The sequence below is a fragment of the Canis lupus genome, chromosome 5, assembly GCF_011100685.1.
Source record: "Canis lupus familiaris isolate Mischka breed German Shepherd chromosome 5, alternate assembly UU_Cfam_GSD_1.0, whole genome shotgun sequence".
NCBI classification, from domain to species: Eukaryota; Metazoa; Chordata; class Mammalia; order Carnivora; family Canidae; genus Canis; species Canis lupus.
The window spans coordinates 58449637-58473148 of NC_049226.1; the positions used below are offsets into that span (position 1 = coordinate 58449637).

At 57.9% G+C, this 23512-nt stretch overlaps 1 protein-coding gene and 1 long non-coding RNA gene across 7 annotated transcripts in view; one reads left to right on the plus strand and one right to left on the minus strand.

The window, feature by feature from the left end:
- Positions 1-23512, plus strand: part of PRDM16 (PR/SET domain 16) — a 314127-nt gene that overhangs the window by 270000 nt on the left and 20615 nt on the right. For 3 of the 6 annotated variants that reach the window (XM_038537722.1, XM_038537726.1, XM_038537727.1), the window contains 6 exons: positions 5047-5149; positions 11216-11429; positions 13227-13374; positions 13858-14011; positions 19195-20608; positions 23379-23466. In XM_038537722.1, coding sequence (XP_038393650.1) covers positions 5047-5149; positions 11216-11429; positions 13227-13374; positions 13858-14011; positions 19195-20608; positions 23379-23466 — 2121 coding nt within the window. The remainder of the gene's footprint in view (positions 1-5046; positions 5150-11215; positions 11430-13226; positions 13375-13857; positions 14012-19194; positions 20609-23378; positions 23467-23512) is intronic. The other 3 variants (XM_038537724.1, XM_038537723.1, XM_038537725.1) reach the window with 3 other exon arrangements.
- On the minus strand, positions 1309-8701 carry LOC119871901. Its single transcript, XR_005359807.1, has 2 exons — positions 7797-8701; positions 1309-1730 (listed from the first exon to the last, which is right to left on the minus strand). It is a non-coding gene; the product is annotated as an uncharacterized LOC119871901 (long non-coding RNA).

A 23512-nucleotide genomic window follows, 5' to 3' on the forward strand; every position in this document is an offset into this window, starting at 1 on the left:
CACGTATATACCAAACGCATTTGCGTCCGAAAGCTGCCGAATTTTCCGGCACCCTCTTCGGAGCAAAATGATCCTCTCCTCGGCAAAGAATGAGATCTGAATTCAATCGTGCCGTCACGATGCCAGCTGTAATCGCTTGTCAGGATGAATTGAATGGAATACTTTATTAGGAAAGCCACGTAAGAGCGGAGCAGACGTCTCTAACTGTGGCCGGTCACGTCTGTGAATGCATAGACGCGCTCTCCAGGCCCAAACTGCACGGCGATGGAAGAGAGCGGAGTGGACGATTTCTTCCCATGTTTGTGCTGCTGGGAAGGTGACGGGATACAGCAGCAAGACCATGAAGACTTGAACACAATTGCTTTGGCCCCACAGGGGAAGACGGGAGCAGGGCAAACCCCAGGTCACCTCTGTCGACCGGAGGAAAGAGCCGTCTGCATGTCCCTGCAGCCGGCCCAGGGCACCCAGCCCAGAAGTGCTGTCCCCGTGCTCTTGCTCAGCTCTGACATGGCAGGCACCTGTGCGGGCTCCCTCAGGGAAGGCCCAGACAGGCCACAGAGACACAGGCCTGCACCCCAGCCCCCAGTGGCCACCCCGGCCTGTCTGTGCTCTGGCCTGTGGCCCCCCCTCAGGGGCTTTGTCAACTCCAAACACTCCAGGCCTCAGGACTTAGAAATAGGTGGCCCATAATTTGGGGACGGCAAGTAGTGCAGACACAAACACACAGAGGCGTTTCCAGAGTCCGGAAAGCAATGAGGCAGCACGGGACCCACCTGGGGTCCCCGAGAGACAAAGATGCCCCAGGACCAGTGTCCTCCCTTGGGACGGACCAGAGGCGATAGATCACTCTGATTCCCCTGGGTGTTTGCCTTTTGTGAAGAGCCCCTCCCATAGCACCCCAGAGGCCTTCACAAATCCCAGCACTGTCCCCAAATCCAGGGCACAGAGAGGTTGGGTTTTTTTAAGATAAACACGCTGACAAGAGATTTCGCCCATTTTACTGAATTGCTCCTTGAAAGTGTCTCAAACTGGCCAAAGCGGGGAAGCAGTGGCATGCGCTTGACCACTGTCACGTCTCTGAAAACCTGTTGGCTCTGGGGCAGTTGAGGGCTGGTGGGGGATGCCGCAGCCCAGCCACCCAGGGTAGTTTGGGTGTGGAGTTTCTCGTAATTTCAATGGTAAGATTCTAAGATTAAGTAGGAATGAAAATGGTGGAACTTAAATCCTCATATTCAAAAATAGTATCTATCCTTGTGAGTTGATTGGATATTTAAAAAAAAAAAAAAAACACATTGAAGGAACACGAGAAAGCATCCAAAACTGACAACCATTTTAAATTGAAAATACTCGTCTTAAAGAATGTGGTTAGGGGACAGTGATGTCTGTGTTCATGGAAGGGTCTGTCTGGATGAGCGTGGCCTGTGAAAGCCAACTTTCCTCAGTACGTGGCCGTTATTTGTCCCTGAGCCTCGTCCACCTGCAGGGAGCCACCTCTGTGTTGGGAGAGGGACGACAGGATGACGGGGAGGACAAGATGACACGGCAGTGGCTCTGAGGACCCGGGTTTGGTGTGGTTCGCCCCCATTTGCTGGAGTGAAGAGCCTGGGACTTTGAAACAGGACCTGACTTCAGGCCTGTCTGTTTGGCTTCATTCCTTTGAAAGCTCTTTGAGAGCAGACGTCAATCGGCTCCTGCGAACTCCACGGCGGTGGCTTCCCAGCTCCCGGATCCTGAAAGCAGAGAGGAAGATTCCAGCCGGGGCTTGCCGGAGCCCCCGGGACAGGCTTTCAGGGGTACGGGACAGCGGCTGTTGGGAAAGCGGCTGTCACCCCGCAGATCTCTGTCCTTCTCCCGCACGGACCTGGCAGCAGAGGAGAGGGTCTCTGCTCCTGGAGGAACAGACCTCTCGGCCCCCTCTGCCACGCTGCCCGCGGGGCCCTGGGGTCTGACCACCCCCTGAGGGGCGCACCATGGAAGGAGCTTACCGACCTCAACCCCGGCAGGAATCCAGAGTTGGCTTCAGTAACCACGCATCCCAGGCCCAGCGGAAGGGGCCGGCTCAGTAGTCAATGCGCAATTTGCAACGCCCCAGAGGCCAGGAGCTGCCCAGCCTGGGTCCCAAGGAAGCCGGCCTTTGTCCTGGGAAGTTGGCGCCCGCAGACCTGGAACTGTGGCTTTCTTCCTGAATCTGGCTGATGAGGCCTTTGTGCCAGTGGGAAGAGGTCATAAAAACGGCCGACTTTTGTGTGTCCCAGGGTTACCTTCACATCTCTGTGCCCTTAGCCCAGGCACCCCGGCTCTGCTGGTTCCTGTCCACATCCTGGCCCCCCCCTTCCAGGTGGAGGCAGGTTGGGGACACCCCCACCCCCCACCCTGCCATGGGCCCTGTAATGAGCTCTAATAGCGATTAATAACGTCTGCTGCTCAAAGTCCAGGCCGCCTCGGCGGGCCACTGCCCTCGTGTCCTGAGCTGCAGCCCAGCCAGTTGCCCCAGAACAGTCTTGCGGGTCCAGGCTGGGGTAGGGTTGCCTGCCATGCACAAAACTGCTCCCCGCGGCCAAGAGGGCTGACCATCCCTCTGCTCCTGCTGGGGACTGTGTGGGCGGCCGGGGTGTGGGTCTCAGCCTCCCTCCAGCCTGGCAGCTGGGGAGCACGGGTCGTGGGGCCTCAGGGGCTCCATAGGGGTCCCAGGAAGGTCAGCAGCCCTGGAAGCTGGGAGGGGTGTGGGGGCGGGGACCTGGGCAGCCTCAGAGCTCACGGGAGATTCCAGGAGGCCCACGGCCCTCAGAGCCGGGGTGGGGGGTCCCAGGAGAGCCAGTTGCACTCAGGGGGTGGGGGTTAAGGAGGGTGGGGGGTCCCGAGAGAGGCCGGGTGGCCCTCCGAGGGGGTCGGACAGGGAGGCGGAGAGGGGAGGCGGGCTGTGCGCAGCCCCCGGCCAGCTCCGGCCCCAGTTGGAGCCCAGCAGCCCGGCCAGAGGGAGGACGCGGCCCCAGGAGCCGCACACACGGAGCGGGACGCCAGGTCAGAGCGGGGCCTCCGGGAGGGTCATGGCGGGCGGGCCCACGTTGCCCTCTAAAGGGGCCCCTGGGAAGCCAGCCGAGGACCCGCCTCTGTCCCCAGCCGGGCCCCAGCCTGCGCACTGGGTGCTCAACGCACTTGCTGGCTGTGCTTGCAAATGGAAGCGCCTACCCCTGCTGATTACTGACCCACCCTACCCATTGCTCAGGGTGTCCCTGGGCTTTTGGGGGGTCCCATATACTGTGGACCCCATTTTGAAATACAGTGGCTCAAGTCTGATTTTTTTAAAAGTTATTTGGCCACCGTAATTTCTTTAGATAAAGTGATACAAAACTGAGGTCTTAACAATTGGTTAATTACAAAAGTTAATAAGCTCCAGGTTCTATTCTCCATTTTAAAATCTTGTCCCTAATTTAGCAACGTATCTGAGGACAATTGCCACATAAAATGAATGAGTGCAGGGGCGGGGAGGTTTGCCCACTGGGTCTTACATGTGCCGTGTGCAGTTCTGACATCTGGGTGCCCTGGGAATAAGTCCAGGGGGGCATTGAGGACCTGGGGGGGCTTTATGTGTCCTTTCAAGGGTTCCCTGCTGTCATTCTGGGGTCAGTTAGGACTGGCGGCTTGTGAGGGAGTCCACACGGATGTGACCCATCCAATAAGTGATGAGGGAGCTCAGCCCTCCGGATGACTCCCAGGGCCTGGGGGCAAGGGGCAAGGGGAGAGGCACAACTGGCGTGCAGGCCGTGTGCCCCGCTTAGGCACCAGGTGTCGGAACCATGTCCTGCTGCTGCTGGAAATTGTGGCTTAATACCGAACCCTCCAGGTCTTCCGTGAGGAGGACAATACCCGAGCGCCTCTGGGTGGGATCAGCCTGGAGAAGCCTGGACGCTTGTGTTTCCCAGGGCAGATGGAATCATCTTAGTCTTTCTCTGGCCTCCTAGACAGTCCTGTGGCCAGGCCTTCAGGCTTCTAGAAGCACTTTGTTTACTGTTAGTGGGACAGAGACCCAAATACGCATGTGCCGGGGTGGTAGGCAGTGGTTTGGCTGTGTGACATTTCTGGAATTGAGATGTAATATTCCCTGGGTAAGCCCCACTCATGTGAGGAGTTGGTACCTGCCCCCCCACACATACTCAGGGACATATGTCTCTGTTCTCCAGAGAGGGTAGGGGGTCCTGGGCAAGGAAGACCCTGGTCCTCTCCCACAGTCATCCAGGCCTTTCCAGCCTGTTCCCAAACGGCCTCTGCCCTGTTGCCCTTCTGAGCCATTCGGTTTTCCAGATCTTGGCCACACCTCCAGGGCAAGCTAAAGAGCTACGCTGAGTACTGAGGCTGGACGTTCTAAATTCTCCTCCCCAGACCTCAGAGTCTGCTGCTCCAGGCTGCAGTAACTTCCCTGAGCCCCATGCACCCCTCCTTGTTTTCAGGGGCTCCCCTATCTGGACCCTGATGGCTCCAGGGCACCAGGCTTGCTGCAGGCACACATGTTCCTCGGCTTCCCTTGTGAATGGTGTCCACACTCATGTGAGGCTCACGGCCTGCTGCCCCAGCCTGTGGAGCACTCTGAGCTCATGGCCATTTTCAAAACATCCAGATTCACTGTCGACCCCCTCTAGACCCCAAGCCCCCAGCCGCAGCAAAGGGCATCTCGCACAGACACTGAGCAAAGGAGCCTGAGGACCAAGCCAGGCCCTGCTCCCAACGAAAGGAGCCAGCCTCCCCGATGCTTCCCACTGGGACGCACCCTGCCTGGGAACTTTTGGGCTGATCTTCACAGATCTCAACTTGCATCCCCTTTACCGATATCCAACAACTGGATGAATCAAAATAAAAGGGACTCTAGTCCTTTCAAGCATCATCTACAAAGTTCCAGAGGGGAACCTCTTAGCAGCAATTAGTAGGCAGGTCAAGTGGCCAGCGGGGCCAGCCCCTGGGATGAGCAGCCTCGGCAGTGCGGGCCCAGCGCTGCTCTCTGAGCCACGAGGACAGTAGCGCTTACCCCTTCTCTCTGCTTTTCTGTCCTAGATTTATTATAAAGTCATCAAGGACATTGAGCCCGGGGAAGAGCTGCTGGTGCACGTGAAGGAAGGCGCATACTCCCTGGGGACAGTGCCCCCCAGTCTGGATGGTAAGCCCCCGGCCCGCAGGAGCTCCCGAGGCTTCCTGTCACGTCACCGCATATGACAGGGGCCTCACTGCTGGCCTTGGACCCCAGGCCGGCAGGACCAGCCCCCTTCACACAACCTCCCTGCCGAAGTGCTGTGCTTTTCCATTCTATGGGTTATATGAGCTACACGCCGTGTTCAAGATTCGACTTCAGATGATATGAGTGAATGGGTGTTGTGTGGCTTTATAGCTCTGTCGTAGTAGAATCCGGGGGGGGGGGTGCGGATTTAAAAACTGTATTATTATTATTATTATTATTATTATTATTATTATTATTATCAGCAGCAGTATGATTTGCTGTCCCCAGTACTTTAAAAAAAAAAAAAATCAACATTTTGTGGCTTGGAAACCGTCACCCTCCAAAGCTCATGCCATGGAGATGTTTTAGGGGCTCAGGGGGTCCCACAGGGGCATGGATGGTGGATGAGCCCCTCCAACTGCCTGCAGAAAGCATTCCTACGGCCCTCCGCCTCTGACCGCCGGTCCCTAAGCCCCTCGGTGCTTGCTTTCCTCCCTCATCCACGCCCGAGTGCTTCTCAGAGGATGCTAGGAAATTCCTGCTGCACGGAGGCTAGTATTTCTGAAATGCAGATTTATTTTCCTTCATCCACACTGTGAAGCAATGTGCCATTCACCTTGGGATTCTTGAACACTCTTTAAGTCCATTCGAGGAATGCTGTGCTGTGCCGGCAGCCGGAGGACTGGTCCATTAACTCCCCGAGTGCCGCTGCTGAGCACACCGCGTCTTCTCTCTGAACGAGATCCCGCGGGTGAAAAGAAAAGCAGCCTCCCCTTCTAGCAAGGCCAGGGCAGGGGGGGAGCTTGGTTTTCTCCTTCCTGTCTTTCTTTCTTCCCCTCTGAAGGCACAGAGGCTTAATGATTAACGCCACTTACTGCAAGTTCCGCTAATAGTGTCATGTGAGGGCATGGCACTGGGTGGGCCCGGGAGCAGATGCAGAGATCTCTGCCTCGGTTTACCCTTTCGATCCCTGAGCATGACCCAGCAGGGAGGGTCCTTCCTCCGCGCACGGCTCGTGTCTCTGAGCCTCTGATCCAGAGACCACGGAGCCGGATCCTATCTGTACGTGCCTCTAAAGTTTGGTTTTAATTAGGCCGTTGAGAAAAGAAAAATAAATGGCTGAGGGTCTGGGTCGTGAGGGGATGGTCTCGTTTTCCTTACAATAATTGTTGAAAAGACCTATGGATCTCAGGTAGCACACAAGAACTCCGAAAGATAAACCCACTTACCTCAGGGGAGCACCCGGCGACGAGATTTCGTTTGTATAATGAAACTTCTTTCTTCCAAAAGGTTTTAAAAACCTTGATTGCCATCCACCACCACCACCCGCTCCCCCCAGCCCGGCCCCCAATCTTAAATAAGCTAGGTCCGCATTTCCCTAATAATTCATCAAACATTTGTGGGCTAATTGCTTTCCACACATAATAGTCCAGCATCAAACGTCTGACTTTTCATACTCTCTGCTGTCACGGTCACCCCCTTGCCCCCCAACGGCCGCCCCCTCCCCAGCTAAACTCGGAATCGCACAGAAAGAAAATGCAAAAATGTTCCTCACTAAGATAATTATCATAAAAAATCTTTTATCCCAGCCCCAGCTAAATGCAGAGGCCCCTTATCACGGCAGGAATTTGGAGTGGGCTCTCGAGCGCTTTTGAGTCTCCAGTCTGGTAGATTAGCATGTAGATGCCACATAATTGTGTCCCCCTCGGCTCTCTGAAGCCATTAGGCACTGATTTATTTTTCTGTTACATTCCTGCTCTGCCATGAAAAGTTGCTGATGGAACTTCAGATAGACGGGCCAGACGCAGACCTGATACACGCCACGTCAGCGGCCACGCAAGGGTCCGGTCTGGTTTGGGGAGAACGTGGAGCTCCTGCCCCAGCCCGTGGCCCCCACGGGCCCCCACCAGATTTAGATGAAGGGAGTTCAGTTTCAAATCACAATTTTTTGTGTGTGCTGCTGTTGGGGGCAGGGGCCTTTGCTGGCGGGGCAGGGTACAGCATTCAGGTACCCCGGAAGAAACGGAGGCCCCCGGTTTGCCAGCCCGCTGGGGGCACAGAGCACCGGGCCTGCAGATCTGAGCCTGGGAATGCTCTTTCAAAGCCGCAGCTTTGTAAAGAAATGCACTTCCAATTTCCCCGCAAGTGACTCAGACCAGGGGGAAGCCACTTTCGGATTCATTAGTTCCAGCGACTTTTTATTTTGTTTTTACTCTCAGCGGAGAGAGGAAAGATTTCTCTTTCAGGAAAGCTTCTTGCTCTTGGGAGAAAATAAAGAAAATCATTTCCATTCAAATATGCTTTTCTTTGGAGAAAGGCTCAAAATTGTTAACTTTTCCCCCCTCTCCATAAAAAGTCAAGAGGATGCACTGAATTGCGTATAAAGCATATGAGACGGATTATGATATAATATAACAATGCAACAACATGATAGACGACAATGCGGTACGATGTAACATAATATAACCATATAGCATATTCTTTTAGTTTTTTTTTTTAATATGGAATTATCATGCTGGGCAGTGGAACCGCACGGGCTGTGCGCATCCTTCGTGGTGCATCCAGCGTCTGTGCTGTGTGCCAGCCTTACCTGCGTGGAGGATGCTGGGACACCTGTCCATACCACGGCATGGGGGGGGAGGTGGCGAGGCTTGTGCACAGCCAGCCCCCAGCTCCATCCTTCACTCAGGGTTGAACTTGGGTCCACGGAGGGATGAGAGGGCAGGGGAAGAGGGCAATGTTTACCTCCTCCCTCACTTCCACGACGTCCTCAAACTCAAATGCCGCCAGAGCGGGAATCGGGATCAGTTTTCATTTTAAATCCAAATTCCAGATCAAAACAGAGAGAGTAAGTTGACCGGTGTGATGGACGGGTGGGGTTGGCATTTCTTCTTGTCTTTGTGTTCAAATCTCAACCTCTGTGACTGTTCCCAGTTGGGTCCAGAAAGAGTAAACTGCAAACTGGCATTTCTCACTTCCTCACGGTGCTGGCGGTGGTGGGAGGGCCCCAGGAAGTCAGCACAAACCCACAGGGGCAGTTTTGTGGGTCTGTGTATCCGGCTCCCTTCTGAGATGGTGTCCTCGGTCCTCAGATGTAGAGGAAATCCACATTTCTAAAGACGAGGAGGGCCTGCAGGGGAATGCTGGGGCGTTCCGAGCGCACATGCCACGTCTGGCGCTCTTCTGGGCGCCCCGCGGGAAGCTGGGACTCTGCTTCCCTCCTTCCCGGGCCCCGCCCGGTGCCCAGGCTCTGGTTACACAGCTCTACCACCTCCTGTCTGGGTGCCCTGGGCCACTCACCCGGTCTGTCCCGGCCTCCATTTACCCGTCATAACACGGGCGTAAGTCTCCCCCCAGGGCACGCGTGGATTTGATGTGAGCCTCAGATGTCTGAGCACCATAGAGTTCCTAGCACGGTGCCTGCTGCGTGGCGCTTCCCAGACCTTGAGTATCAGCCCTGCTGCTCCATCGTTCCCAGTGGACCTTTCTCCTGAAGACTTCACACGCCCGAGTTCTACTTCAAGGGCACCACTCTGTAGACTTGCATCCTCCCTGCCCGCTGCCCTCTCTGCCTGCTTGCTGCCTGGCGTCCACCCTGGTGCCCGGGACCAGCCCAGTGCTTGGATGGCTTTTGTTTTAGAGTCTTCTCGGACTTGGCACTCGGGGCTGCCACGGGCCCCGCGGCGCACATTCCTCCCACCCCTGCTCTGCTCTTGCAGGGATGCAGGGTGCCGCCGGCCGTTGTGTTTGCAGACATACCCTCCCTCCCTGTCTCCTCCAGCCCCGTGTCTGTGGTTTGTGTGGACAGGCTGCCTTGCCTCCCTCCATCCATTTTGCAGCTCAGCATGTGTGTCTGGGCAAGCTCCAGGGACGGCCTTTCTGGGAGATGTTTGGGGCAGAGACTTCCGAGCCCCAGAGCCTGAACAAGGCCGGCCCCCGTGCTCGCAGCCCCAGTGCTGGCTGAGTGCTGTAACCTGACTCAGCGGGAGCTGCCTTTCCCCACTGGTGTTGTATTCCTCCAGACAAACGCTTCCTTGAGAGCGGGCTCTCAGCGGCGAGCAGACCACCACACCTGGCCTCTGAGCATCTGCCCGGCCTGTCCCCAGGGCCCTTCCCTGTCACCTGGATATCCACGTCCATGCATGGATGTGAACAGAAGTAATATTTGTGTCATCCAAGCACCCAGGGCCCAACCAGGTGCACCTCAGAGCCAGCTCCCATGGAGTCTGCCCCTTGGTGTCAGGGATCGGGGGGACCCAGGTGCCCACTGGTGGAGATGCCAAGAGTAGCCAGACACCAGGAGCGGCACCTCTACCATTACTGTTGGTGAAGCTTCTGTCCTGAGCAGGTGGTCTTCGGTCTCCCCAGCCTCCTCCCCTGACCCCCTGCCCAGGCTGCAAAGCTCCCCCACCCTCTCCTTGGCACTCTGAGATGTTTATGGTGTCCCTCTAACATGTCTGCGCCCCTCCATCTCCCTGCCTCCTTGGCTTCTACATCCCTCGGGGTCAGGCCATTTGGGGCCACATTTAGCCTGATATCACTGAGGCTTAGCCCAAGGCCACTGGGGCTCAACTCTGCCCATGCACACATGCTCACACACACATGCACAGGGACACATAGGCACATACATCCACACTCACACACATTCCCAGGTCCACAAAGACACATTCACTCCTGCACACATCACTCCTGCACACATAGGCATGCTGGCCCACACACATTCATACGAACACACCCTAGAACAATCACACACATACAGTCACATGATGCGTGCATATTCACAAATACATGCACACATGAACAACTGCACACACATTCACACAGGTGCACATACCCAACTGCATATTCACACACATGTGCACACATTCAAATATGCACAAACATATTCACACCTAACATGCAGAACACATGGTCAACCGTGCACAAATGTGTATACCTAACATGTACATACACATGCATACAGCACACATGTGTGCATTGAAGCAGACATTCAGATTAATACACGACACATGCACCTGCCCTAGCACCCACACACACTTTCATGCACATGCATGCAAACATGAACATATGCAAAGACATAACTTTCACATATGTAGCCACATACAGAAGCACATGTACTCACAGCCATGCACATGAATATATACGGACAGCAACACAAACCAGGGTAGATGTCCAAATATACCTACACATTCCCACAAAGATGTACAGACATGGACACAGATATGTTCAAATACACACACTCGACACACTGTCCCAGCTGCACACCTGGGCCACACAGTGCACACACACACAGCTGCACATCCACATTCACCTGACACACACATTCACACCTGCATAGTTACACGCCTGCACAGAAGCACACACGCATTCCCACATTTGCTACAAGCACACACATGCACATCTCTCCATTCATTTGTGCAAGAGTTTTTATTGCAAGTGTTCTCTCCCCACCTCGGGCAGGGAGGGGAACACCCGCTCTGGGGAGAAGCTACTGGTAGGCTGTTGCCTGGGGTGGGGCTGGGGATGGGCCCCCGAGGTCGTCTCCCCAGGGAAATTTACGGCTTTGAGCTGACTGTTTGGCTTGGCACGGTGGTCAGGATGCTGTCTCGTAAACTTAATAATAGCTGCCCCCCTTTTAATTTGTTTGACCTTGACGACAGTAATTTATGATATGCATTAGAGCTCTGCCGCGTGTTTTCTCCTAATTCATAAACAAAGTGCTCGCCAGCTTCCTTCTCTGCTCCCCGTTTGCAGGGCCTTCGAGAGCCCGGGGTGGCCTCCTGCCACACGGGGTGGGGCCCAGGGCTTCTCCGTGTTTCTGACAATGCAGACACAGGGTCCCCATGGTCCCAGGCTCCTGGGGCAGCCACACCTCGGTCCAGGAAGCAGCCAGGAAGGAAGCAGGAGCAGGAACAGCCAATGTGGGAGGCAGGGCCCGGGGTCCCCCTGCACCCGATCCTGGGCCCTGTGTCTCATGCTCCCCACCCACCTCCCCTGCTCTCTTCCTAGCAGAGGAGCCCACGTTCCGCTGTGACGCCTGTGACGAGCTCTTCCAGTCCAAGCTGGACCTGCGGCGCCACAGGAAGTATGCGTGCGGCTCCGTGGGGGCCACGCTCTATGAGGGCCTGGGCGAGGAGCTCAAGCCGGAGGGGCTCAGCAGCGGGGGCAGTGAGCAGGCCCATGAGTGCAAGGACTGCGAACGGATGTTCCCCAACAAATACAGGTGCCGCCTCCCCTGCCCCCAACCCTCCCCCATTCCCCTCCCCCAGCCTCCAACCCCAGGAGCCCGAGCCAGCACAGAGGGAGACCCGAGAAAGGCAGGGGTCTGTCCTTGTCTCTCAGTCCTGTCCACACGGATGAGCTGAGAGCTCCAGGGACAGCTAAAGACAAGGGTGACCTCCAGGGTGACACACCTTGGAGGCAGGTACCCCAGCCCACCCATCAGGCATTAGGGACAGAGCAGGCCCATGAGCGGCTGGCTAAGGCCATAGGTATTTCTGGCTCTGGCTGTGAAGGCCCGGTCCCTGGTTGGAGCCCCCCACCCTAGAAGATCCGCAGGTGGCCCGGGAGAGACATACCCAGCCCTGCTGTTCTGGAGTCAGAGCTCAGCTGTGAGCCGGGCTGGGAGGAGAGTGAGAAATGCAGGCCAGACCCCAAGGAGACTTCTGTAGCAAAGTCCAAGACCAGGATCAGGGGATGGCAGCACCCTGCTGCCCTCGGATCCGGGGGTGACCTGACCTCTAGACACACACTGGGCAGCAGCTGGAAGGGGTCACCCAGGGATCCCTTACCCACCCCCACACCCAGGCACTGGCCTCTGCTCCCTACGGATGGAACCCACCTGTCCCAGGCACAGTGTGCTGGGCCAGCTGTGAGACAGCTGGACATGGTCAGCCTAAAGCAGGCACAAACTGGCCCTCCCCTGGGAAGTGGGAGCTCTGAGGACCCATGGGAACCCCGAAGAAAGATGAGCCTCCTGGGCTTTGTGCAAAGAGCACCAGGGCTGCGGTCCCATTGCTCCAGGGAAGCATGACAACTTTTCCAAGGCCCCCTCCACCAGCCTTTGAGACTTTCTCTAGGACGGTCTGGCAAGGTCAGAGTAAAACCGCACCAAGTCACGCACTGGCTGTGGTGTTGCTGGGACCTGGTCGCCGATCCCACCACGGCCCCCCCAGGGATGGGAAACTCTCTGCCCTGAACAGATGCCTGAGAAAATAAGCGTTTGGGCAAATCTCAACCGAGGCCCTCAGCGGTAAGCGCCGCTCAAGAGGGTCCGTGTTTTCTTTACATAAACACATAAATCACAATTAACAACAGGGAAAAAGATACAATCTGCCAGTGCTCAAGAACCAAGCGTTTCTGATGTAAATGGATGGCTGGGCCCCGTAATTAACGGGCCGTGATGTATTGCTGCTTTGCTCATGGAGATTAACGGTCACACCTGGGACGGGAGGAGAACCAGGACGTCCCCCGAGAGGAGGGGGTCAGTTGCTGCTCCTTCATCCGAGCACAGCCGCCCCTTCCCAGCAGCTGGGATCTTCCCACCTTATCAGGCCGCATTAGGAGACCCACGCGTTCAACCCCAGCCCGCCTCCTCGTTGCACGCGGTGGGTAGGCCAGGGCGGCCTTGGCTTTCCTGCTCCTCACCCCCACTCTGGGGATCGTGGCAATGTTGGGAGCTTCTGCACCCCTTTTCTGAGGGCCAAGGTTAGCCTCAAGGTTAAGATCATCTTGAAGTATAGCCGGGCATCGTGGGCTGGGGTCCTGCCCTGCCTCTGCTGCCTGGAGGAGTGGTCTCGGATGCTTGGTCTCTGAGCTGTGTGCAGGCATTGCTTCCTCCTCACGTGATAAGGGAGGGCTGCCCCTGCCCCTCCGTCCAGTCGCCCTGTCTGGGGGGGGGGTGGACAGACAGGCTGCCGAGACTCACTCTTGGCTCCCAGCAGAGTTGGGGGGTCCAGGGAGCACAGTAGGCGGGGGGCAGGCAGGCCCCCCATGACTCCTGTCCCCTGTCCGTGCACAGCCTGGAGCAGCACATGGTTGTGCACACGGAGGAGCGAGAGTACAAGTGTGATCAGTGCCCCAAGGCCTTCAACTGGAAGTCCAACCTCATCCGACACCAGATGTCCCACGACAGTGGCAAGCGCTTCGAATGTGAAAACTGTGTGAAGGTAACACACATGTGCACCTGCTGCTCCCACCCGCACTCCCCACGGAAATGCAAATGAAGTATGCAGAGCAGACAAGACTCCTGAAGTCCTTTGGGTCCCTCAGGGAAGGAGGGAATGTGCCAGGTCACACCAGGTCACACAGCTAGGGAGCAGGCCAGGGGGACAAGACCCCATCCTCTCCGGGGTGGGCTTCTGCCCCCACCAGGGTGTCCGAGCTACTCTGCTTACAAAATCATGTTCTGAGCTCCCACTTCCAACATCCCGGCCACAGCTGCCCCAGGAATTATTGTCAAAGGCACAGAGTCTTGGGGGAGGCTCGGCAGCTCACCTCAGGTCATCAAGGGAGGGGGGTCACCCATCCCTACAGCAGAGACCGCTCCCAGCCAGGTTCAGTGCAGGAACCAGAGCAGCAATGAGAGCCCCACCCAGCAGAGGCCAGAAGGGGGCCAACAGGGGAGTGAGCAATGGTGTCTGTCCCCCCAGGTGTTCACGGACCCCAGCAACCTGCAGCGGCACATCCGTTCCCAGCACGTCGGCGCCCGGGCTCATGCCTGCCCCGACTGTGGGAAGACATTTGCCACATCCTCCGGCCTCAAGCAGCACAAGCACATCCACAGCACCGTCAAACCTTTCATATGTAAGTGGTCCCCCAGCCTGGCCTCCATGGGGGGTTGCTCGGAGGTCAGGCCAAGGCATGAAACCCCTGGGCTCTCCCATTCGCAGGACCCCTGCTTGCTCAGAAACCTCTGCTGGGTGAAGCCCAGGCCCTGGACACTCTCCTGGTACCGCCTCTTCACCACTTTGCTCTGCCGCACCTGCTCATCTTGTGATCCATCTCTCTTGCTGTGGCCTCATTTTTCCCTCCTGCTGTTCTTGGCTCCTCCCCTTGCTTACCCTACAGTGGCCAGAGGTGGGTGGTAGGCAGTGTGGTAGGACCTGTTCAGCAGCCCAACAGACCCCCATTCCCCTTCTCTCCCCTGTACTCACACCCCAAACTGAGCTCCAGGAGGCATGAAGATCCCAGTGACACACATGGAGTTCTGCTCATCCCCGCAGCAGCCTTAGGAAGGCCAGCCTGTGTTCCCTGTGCTGTCAGGGCAGCAGGGGCCAGCTGTAAATGCCACTGTCCCCACGGAGCTTACATGCAGTACAGGAGATACATGCTAAGCCATATGAACAGTAATGACACGTGAGACAGGTATATCAGCCTAGAGATGGTGGCACAGGGTTAGGAGGCTCTCCAAGACCTCAGGCTGGCCCAAGTGGGTGCTCGTCCTGTGAATACAGTGGGGGGCCAGGATGGCTTGTCAAAGGGAGGCATTCTAGCACAGACCTGGAGGAAAGGCAGGTGTGAGCTGAGGGGGCGCTAGCAGGGGATGGGGACTGGGAGCACAGAGGCCTTGAGGCCAGCATGTTTTTGGGGAGGTGAGGGGGAGTAATAGGAGAGAGGACAGAGGTCACAAGGGCCAGGTCTTCGGGACCATGTGAACCAGAATGGGAGCATGATCCTTATTCTCAGTGAGTTTGGAAGCCACAGAGGATTCCTCTCTACCTAGAGGTGTGCTGACTCATTCACATAAGATAGTGCTAAGCCATCATTTCATGTGATTTGCACTGTCATCATCCACACGAGGTTGTTCACTGTCATCATTCACACGAAGTTGTGCAGGTTCATCACCCATATGAGGCTAGTCACTGTCATCACCCACACAAAATTGTTCACTGTCATCACTCACACGAGGTTGTGCAGGCTCATCACCTGTAGGAGGTTGTTCACTGTCATCATCCACATGAAGTTGTGCAGGCTCATCACCCACACGAGGTCGTGCAGGGTCACCATCCACACAAGGTTGTACAGGCTCACCATCCACTTGAGTTTGTTCACTGTCATCACCCACATGAGGTTGTGAGGCTCATCAACCACACGGGGTCATGCAGGATCATTACCCACACGAGGTCATGCAGGGTCATCATCCACATGAGGTCGTACAGGTTCATCACCCATACAAGGTCCTGCAGGCTCATCTTCCACCCGAGGTTGTGAAGGCTCATCCTCCACATGAGATCATGCAGGCTCATCACCCACAGAAGGCTGTTCACTATCATCATCCACATGAGGTCACGGGCTCATCCTCCACACGAGGTTGTGCAGGCTCATCACCCGCACGAGTTTGTTCACTATCATCATCCACACGAGGTTGTGCAGGCTCATCACCCGCACGAGTTTGTTCACTATCATCATCCACACGAGGTTGTGCAGGCTCATCACCCGCACGAGGTTGTTCACTGTCATCACCCACACGAGGTTATAGGCTCATCCTCCACACAAGGTTATGCAGGGTCATCACACGAATTGTGCTGAGTCCTCACATCACTGGAGACTATGCAGGGTGGTTCACGTGGATTGCAGGTAGCCATCATCCACACATAGCATATCATAACATATTCAAAATTCTCACCAAGCAAGGGCCACACTGTCTCCACCTGACAGAGATGGAAACTGAGCTTGTGGACACTAAGTGACCAGGTGCTCATGACCACCCTACAGAGCCGGGGTTGCAGCCCCAACCTGACCCCTGAGCCTTGGCCAGGGGGCTGGAACCCCTCACACCCCATGGCATCAGTGTGAGAGGAGTAACCCTGGTTGCTTGGGGCCTGGGGTTGGGGTGGTATCCCCAATGATGTTCAGGTGCATGACACCTGCCCCAAAGGGACCATGCAGACTGGCAGGTCAAGCCTTTGTTGGGTGGCTGAGGCTGTGCCCTCCTCCTGCCCACTATCCCCAGCCCAAGCTTCCGCTGCCCAGCTAGAGGCAGATACCAGTCTTCTGGGGTCATTGCCCCTGTCACCTGCAGATTCTGGATAGAGACCATGAGCAGTGGTGCAGCAGAGCCTGTTCCCTTTGGGAGGGTGGGATGGGGGCTGGGAGCCATGACAGGGACCAGAGGAGCATGGCTTGCTTTCCATGGATGAGAGTCTCAGGAAGTCCCACTGTGAGACATCAAATAGTAGCTTGGAGTTTTTAGGTAAGCTTAGGAGCAGGAAACCATGCATAGGTTCAGAAGTGACTACCTTCCTGGGCACATAGACAAAGTTTTGTGACGTGTCCTTGAAGTGTATGTAATAATGTAAGTTCCAGGAACCACGGTGCCTTCCGAGGATCTGAGCCCAGTGTTTCCATTGCCGGCACTGGGGACTCCAGTGGGGACCAGCAGAGCGCGAGCAGCCTGGCCAGGCCCACCAGGTGGCAGCACCCCCACCTCCTGTCTGTGCTGCACGCTTGCCTGGGTGCCTTGGCTTTTGGCTAAAGGGGTGAAGCTAGAGAGAAAACCCCACACATGAGCAGGTTGCTTGCATAGACATGTCACTCAGATAGGGTGGCACAAATTTCAAGAATGGGACATGTGAAATGTGACTTTGCACATCCTCCAAGCCACGGCTGAGCATCCTTTGGCCCCTGGTAAAGGCCACGTTGGGCTCTGCAAACAAGCAGGGGGCACAGACAACATGGCACCTCTCAGGAAAGATGGGTGGCTGGGAGGGGCTCAGGCTCACGGCAACACAGTCACTAGTGAGCACAGACTGCATCCACCTGCTGGGCACTGCCTGGGTGCACACACACAGCACACTCGGTCCTGCAGTCAAGCCTGCCTAGGAGCCCCTAAGCCCTGCCCTCGTGGACCACATGGCTGTGGCAGCATTCATTCCCTGGGGGTGCACAGGAGGGCATTATCTGGGCACACGGCTGGTCAGTCTCCTTGTGGGCACTTTGCACAAAAGAACCTTCTCTAGAGTGAGTGTGTGTGTGTGTACCCACTCACGTGCCCTACACAGAAAGGAAACACCTGTGAGCAGTGGCCGGGGCCCCCCTGCACCTTGCCAGGGCCTGAGGGCACCCTCTGCCAGGCCCCCCTCTCACGTCCAGTCCACTGCGGGCTGCCCAGGCCTTCCTCAGCCCCTCTGGGCAGCCACCTCCCTCCGCCGGCTCTGGGGACCTCAGGCTCTCAGAGGTGTCTCTGTAGCCCTGGCATTTCTGCTGGACCCCACCATCATGTGAGCGGAGGGGTGAGAGTTGGGGGTCCCAGGCTCCCCACAGCCAGGCATGGGGCTGGCCCAGGGCCCTTCGGGAAGCTGCCCCAGGTGGGGGTCCTGGTCAAGGCCAGTTTCCAAGCTCAGGTTGGCAGCAGCCAGTAACCAGGCACTGGCAAGCTGGGCCGGATGCAGCACAGTGTCACTTGTTGTCCAGCAAGGCCTGAGCTGAGAAATGGCCTTGCTCCCCCAGGCCGGGTGGGTGACCCGAGTGTATTTATGGACCGGCTACGTGGCCCAGCACCTCTGAATCAGCCACCGCCCCCACCCCTCCCGCAAAGAGGGCAGATGTGATCCAATGAGGCCATGCTCTTGCCCCTCAGCCTTGAAAGCATCCCACCACGCAGACGACGGGAAGGCAGGGCCCTTTATAGAAATAGATACCGTGCTGAAAGGACTCGGCGATGTGGGGCCGGGGCGCCGGCTAGAATAGCAGGGCACCAGGCAGTCAGGATTTGTGGTGAACGAGAAACAGGCTGGATCCATTGTTTCCACCGGGCTGCATTTAGGAAGCAAATTGTCCTGCCGAGAGCAACGTGTGTGTGTGTGTGTGTGTGTGTGTGTGTGTGTGTGTGTGTATGTGCGCGCGCGTGTGTGTTCCTCCCTTTCTGGTTAGAAAAACAAGAGAAGGAAGAAAGAAAGAAAAGCTGGTGATTTTATGACAGCACTCAACTCATAGGCCTCGGGAAAGTGGCGAGATGGGGTCCCCGGGGGCCCCCAGTGGCTCTGGCTGGCTACCGCCCATCTTGTCCAGAGCCCAGGCCAGTATCCATCCAACCTGAGCCTGGCGCCACTTCCACATCCCAATATGGGGAGGCTTCACTTAACTCAAACATGAAGCCAGCCCCACTCCACGCAGCCCTGCCTGGGCGTCCCTCCTGTCCCCAGCTTTAAGCCAGGCCCAGACGGTGGCCACTGCACGCCAGTGGGAGCCCAGACTCCCAGAGACTCCCCCGAGTGGGCTGGTCTCCCCAAGGCCTCTCTCCCAGGACAGAGTGCAGGAGAGGCAATCTGGTGGTTGGGGTTTCCCCCAACCCCTGCAGGACCAACCCCACTGAGGGGGACCAGTGCACATGTGGCTACACACCATGGCTTTATCCACCCTGGGAGTGATCTCAGAGGACCTCAGCTCCACGTGACAAACATTCCTGGCGGGGGATGGCACAAATAGCAGAGGTACCCCAGTTTCCACTGAGAAAGGTCGAGGAGCCTTGAGATCTATCCAGGTGGGAAGCCAGTGCTGGTCACTGGAGCTCAGCCCCAGGGTGGGATGCATGCACACACATAGGTGTGTGCACAGGCACACACTCATTCACACTTGCTGACACAGCACACACACAAAGTGCACATGTACACACATACCCATAGGTACGGGTACATGCACATACAAGCATGCAGGCAGACACATATGCACACACACTCATGCACATGGGCAGACACAGCACACACACGAAATGCATGTGCACGGACACTCATGACATGCACATACGCATACCCATAGGTACATGTACACACACTGCAAGCATGCACGCAGACACATACACACACCTACACATGCACACACACATTGTGCACGCTCAGACAGGTCCATACACTGTGACACGTGCCACACCCATCAGCACTCACGGCTCCGGATGGCAGTGGCCGCCACCACGCCCAGCCCCCCGCCCCCCGCAGGGTTTCCTGGTAATTTCATATCGTGTTTGTGTTTGCTCTCTGCTGATGTTTTAGGTGAGGTCTGCCACAAGTCCTACACACAGTTCTCCAACCTGTGCCGACATAAGCGGATGCACGCCGACTGTCGCACGCAGATCAAGTGCAAGGACTGCGGGCAGATGTTCAGCACTACCTCCTCCCTCAACAAACACCGGCGTTTCTGTGAGGGCAAGAACCATTACACGCCGGGCGGCATCTTCGCCCCGGGCCTGCCCTTGACCGCCAGCCCCATGATGGACAAGGCCAAGCCCCCCCCAACCCTCAACCACGCCAGCCTGGGCTTCAACGAGTACTTCCCATCCAGGCCACACCCCGGCAGCCTGCCCTTCTCGGCGGCTCCACCTGCCTTCCCCGCACTCACCCCGGGCTTCCCGGGCATCTTCCCTCCATCCCTGTACCCCCGGCCGCCTTTGCTACCTCCCACGCCGCTGCTCAAGAGCCCCCTGAACCACACCCAGGACGCCAAGCTCCCCAGCCCCCTGGGCAACCCGGCGCTGCCCCTCGTGTCCGCTGTCAGCAGCAGCGGCCAGGGCGCCACAGCTGCTGCGGGGCCCGACGACAAGTTTGAGCGCCGCCTGGACGACTCCTACACAGACAAGCTCAAGACGAGAGGCAGCGACATGTCGGACGGCAGCGACTTTGAGGACGTCAACACCACAACGGGTACCGACCTGGACACGACCACCGGCACGGGCTCGGACCTGGACAGCGATGTGGACAGCGACCGGGACAAGGCCAAGGACAAGGGCAAGGCGGTGGAGGCCAAGCCCGAGTGCGGGGGCGGCGCGGCGGCCCCGGGGGCCCCGAGCACGGCCGAGCTGCCGGTCTTCTACTCCCAGCACGCCTTCTTCCCGCCGCCCGACGAGCAGCTGCTGGCCGCCTCGGGCGCCGCGGGCGACTCCATCAAGGCCATCGCCTCCATCGCCGAGAAGTACTTCGGCCCCGGCTTCGTGGGCATGCAGGAGAAGAAGCTGGCCTCGCTGCCCTACCACTCCGTGTTCCCCTTCCAGTTCCTGCCCAACTTCCCCCCCGCCCTCTGCCCCTTCGCGGACCGCTCCCTCGCCCACAACCTCCTGGTCAAGGCCGAGCCGCGGTCACCCCGGGACGCCCTCAAGGTGGGCGGCCCCAGCGCCGAGTCCCCTTTCGACCTCACCACCAAACCAAAAGAGGCGAAGCCCGTGCTGCCCGCGCCCAAGGCGCCCCCGGCCCCGGCCTCCGGGGAGGAGCAGCCGCTGGACCTGAGCATTGGCAGCCGCGTCCGAGCCAGCCAGAATGGAGGGGGGCGGGAGCCCCGCAAGAACCACATCTACGGGGAGCGCAAGCTGGGGGCCGGGGACGGGCTGCCCAAGGCATGCCCGGCGCAGCTGCCCCAGCAGCCCTCCCTACACTACGCCAAGCCGTCGCCCTTTTTCATGGACCCCATTTACAGGTATTAACACGCCCCGCCTTTCCCTGCTCTCCCAAAGGGGCCCTGGCCTGGCTGGGCAGCTGGGCCAAGAGCCACAGGGGACTCCCAGCCTCCCCTCAGACCTCACCTGGGCCGCCCTCGGCCTCCAGCCGTCTTCTCTGGACCAGCTCTGCCTTCGGCAAAACTCAGATCCGTGCTCTTTCCTCTGCTCCCAGAGCCTGCACTTCCCTGAGGCTGCCCTGGTGGTCCCCACTGACCCCCTGGAGCCACCACTGGGGTTTCTGGTGGCCCAGGGAAGCCACTGGAGCACCAGAGGGGAGGAGAGAGGAGGAGGAAGAGGGGGAGGAGGAGGAAGAGGACGATGAGGAGGAGGAAGCTCTAGAGGGTTTGCAAAAAATAAGCACCCACCTTTGTGATAGCCCTTCTGGTGAGAGGCAAATTTAATTCCCCTCGCCAAGCTCTGGGCAGGTGCAAAGTCTGGGCTTTGATCAGGTGTGTTTATTAGGTGGAGGGGTCCAATCCCCATCACACTTGTCCTGCGGGTGCCGGGCTGGCCAAGCCTGGAGGAGAGAGGGCCGTGCATGGGGTGGGCCTGGGGCAGGCATGCAGATCCAGGAACCTGCGCAGGGCGCCGCTGTGGGGCTCAGGCCCATGCCCACGTGGACAGGCCCACATGCAGACATGCGTGTACACCCAGCGCTCAGGGAGACGGGCACATGTGGCCTGTATTCTCTGCAGTGTGCAGGTAAAGAGGCGGGCGTGCAGGTGAACAGCCCACAGCAGCTGAGGGTACTTGTGGGGCAGAATGAAGCCAGAGCAAGTCAGCGGCCGGTTGGGGACGCCTGTGTCCAGCCAGTGCTATTTCCTTTCGGGGCCGATATCTGCATCACAGGAGATGGAAAACATGCCTCTCTAGGTGTTTTGTTCAGAATATGCCATCCATAGATGGTCTGAGAGAGTTGACCAGACGCTTGTTGAGAAGTGGTGACTTGCACCTGCTGACGGTGCTCCTTAGCTTTCTGGGGCAAATGTGCCATCAGGGGGCCTGGGGAAAGACCCTCCAGGGCCCCATGAGACACGCAACCCTGATGTAGAGGACAGGAGGGTGACGGGAACTTCCGCTCAGGCCGCAGAGCTGGAATCAGCAGGCTCTGAGTTAACATCCTACTGCTCTGTCCCCAATCCCCCTGCCCTCTCCCCAGGCCCTCACTGCTCCCCTGCCCCCTCTCACCTTGGTTAGGGCCATGGGCCTTTGTCTGGAAGCTAGAAGAACAGATGGTGAGGTCTATCGGGGTCCCCTGAGACCCAGCGTGTCCCTGGCTATGGCCGTTGGATCTGAGGTCCCAACTGTGTGTCCCAACTTGGATCTGTGTCCCAACTTTGCACGTAGATGCCAGCAACGTGTCCAGGTACAGGTTACCCCCACATCGTCTCCCTACCACCCCCAAGCCCATCAAGGTAAACAAGCATGTGTGGTGTTGGAAGGTCCCTCTTCACACAAATTGTGGATGACCACAACTGCCCACAGGCTGGGCCCTGGAGCTAGGGGTTAGGGCCCTCCTCTGCTCCTGGGTGACTCCAGGAAAACTCCACACCAGCCCCACAGGCCAGACCCCAGATCCTGCTCACCCTTAACACACACAACCCGCAATCCTCCATCCCCCAGGCTCAGGGAACCCTAATACAGCCAGGCAGCCACCCCCTGGGCACTCAGCACACAGGGCCACCAGTGGCTGCCTGGGGTCAGCTGGCCTTGGTTGCTCAGGAGCCAGCCTAACACAGACCCCACACACCCCCTCCCAGGTGGGTCCCCCTGCTATAGGCTCATGCCACCAACACTACAGCGTCTTGCTGAAAGGCTGCATCCAACATGGCCCAGCTTTGAAGATGGCCCTGGGTAGGCCCTTCAGAGCAAGCTGCCCTCCACGCCAACTTCCCACACAATGGACACTGCCTCTCTGGGGGTGAGGGACCCTTCACACCCTCTCCTGCTGGGCCAGGCTGGTGGTCCTGCAGGGTTCCCTGTGGCCCCAGGCCTGGGGGGATGCTCCCTGGGTGGCTGTGCTGTCCTTCTGCAGCTCCTCTTCCTCTCCTGGTGCCATCACCCCTTCGTGCTCTGCTCGGTGTCCCAGCCGGTCCCTGGTGGGCAGCTGTGCAGCAGAGCCAGGCCCTCGCACGGACACGACGGGAGCGGCTGGTGTAGGGTTTGCGCAGCAGGGCCATGTGTGTGTGCGGAGAAGTGGCAGGTTTCCCTACATGCCACTCTGTGAACCCCCACCCCCACGAGGATGCTGAGGCTGGCTTTACTGGGAGACAGTGTGAAGAGGGACCTCAGCGCCCTGCCCTGGCTGCTTCCTCCACTTGCTCTGTGATGAACAGAGTTGTCAGCAGCATTCGGAAAATACTCTAGAATTGTCCTCTCCAGCAGCCATTGTGAGTTTGTAGGTAGACCCCACGTGGCAGCTATAGGGAGGCCCTGGGGACTCTGTGGGATGACAGTTGGGGTGGTTGGGGGTATCGGGGGAGCCTTGCCAGGGTCAGGACCTGGGTGTGGAAATAGGGAGCATGTAGAGGAGGTGGAGCGAGTGTTCAGGCCAGGTATGGGCTCAGAGACCGTGGAGGTGAGCAGGTGTGCTCGGTCATGAACCCCCCCCCACCGTCAGGGAGACACGTGGCCCCTGCATCCGTGCTAAGGCCCCCAGCCCTGTGACTGCCGGGGCACAGGCGGGCACCCTCGTGCACAGCCCCGGGCAGCTCGGTGAGGTACGTAACCCTCTGCGTTGTTGTCCAGCAGGGTAGAGAAGCGGAAGGTGACCGACCCCGTGGGAGTCCTGAAGGAGAAGTATCTGCGGCCGTCCCCACTGCTCTTCCACCCCCAGGTAAGACCCGTGGCATGCCAGGCCGGGGTGAGGGGAGGGCAGCGGG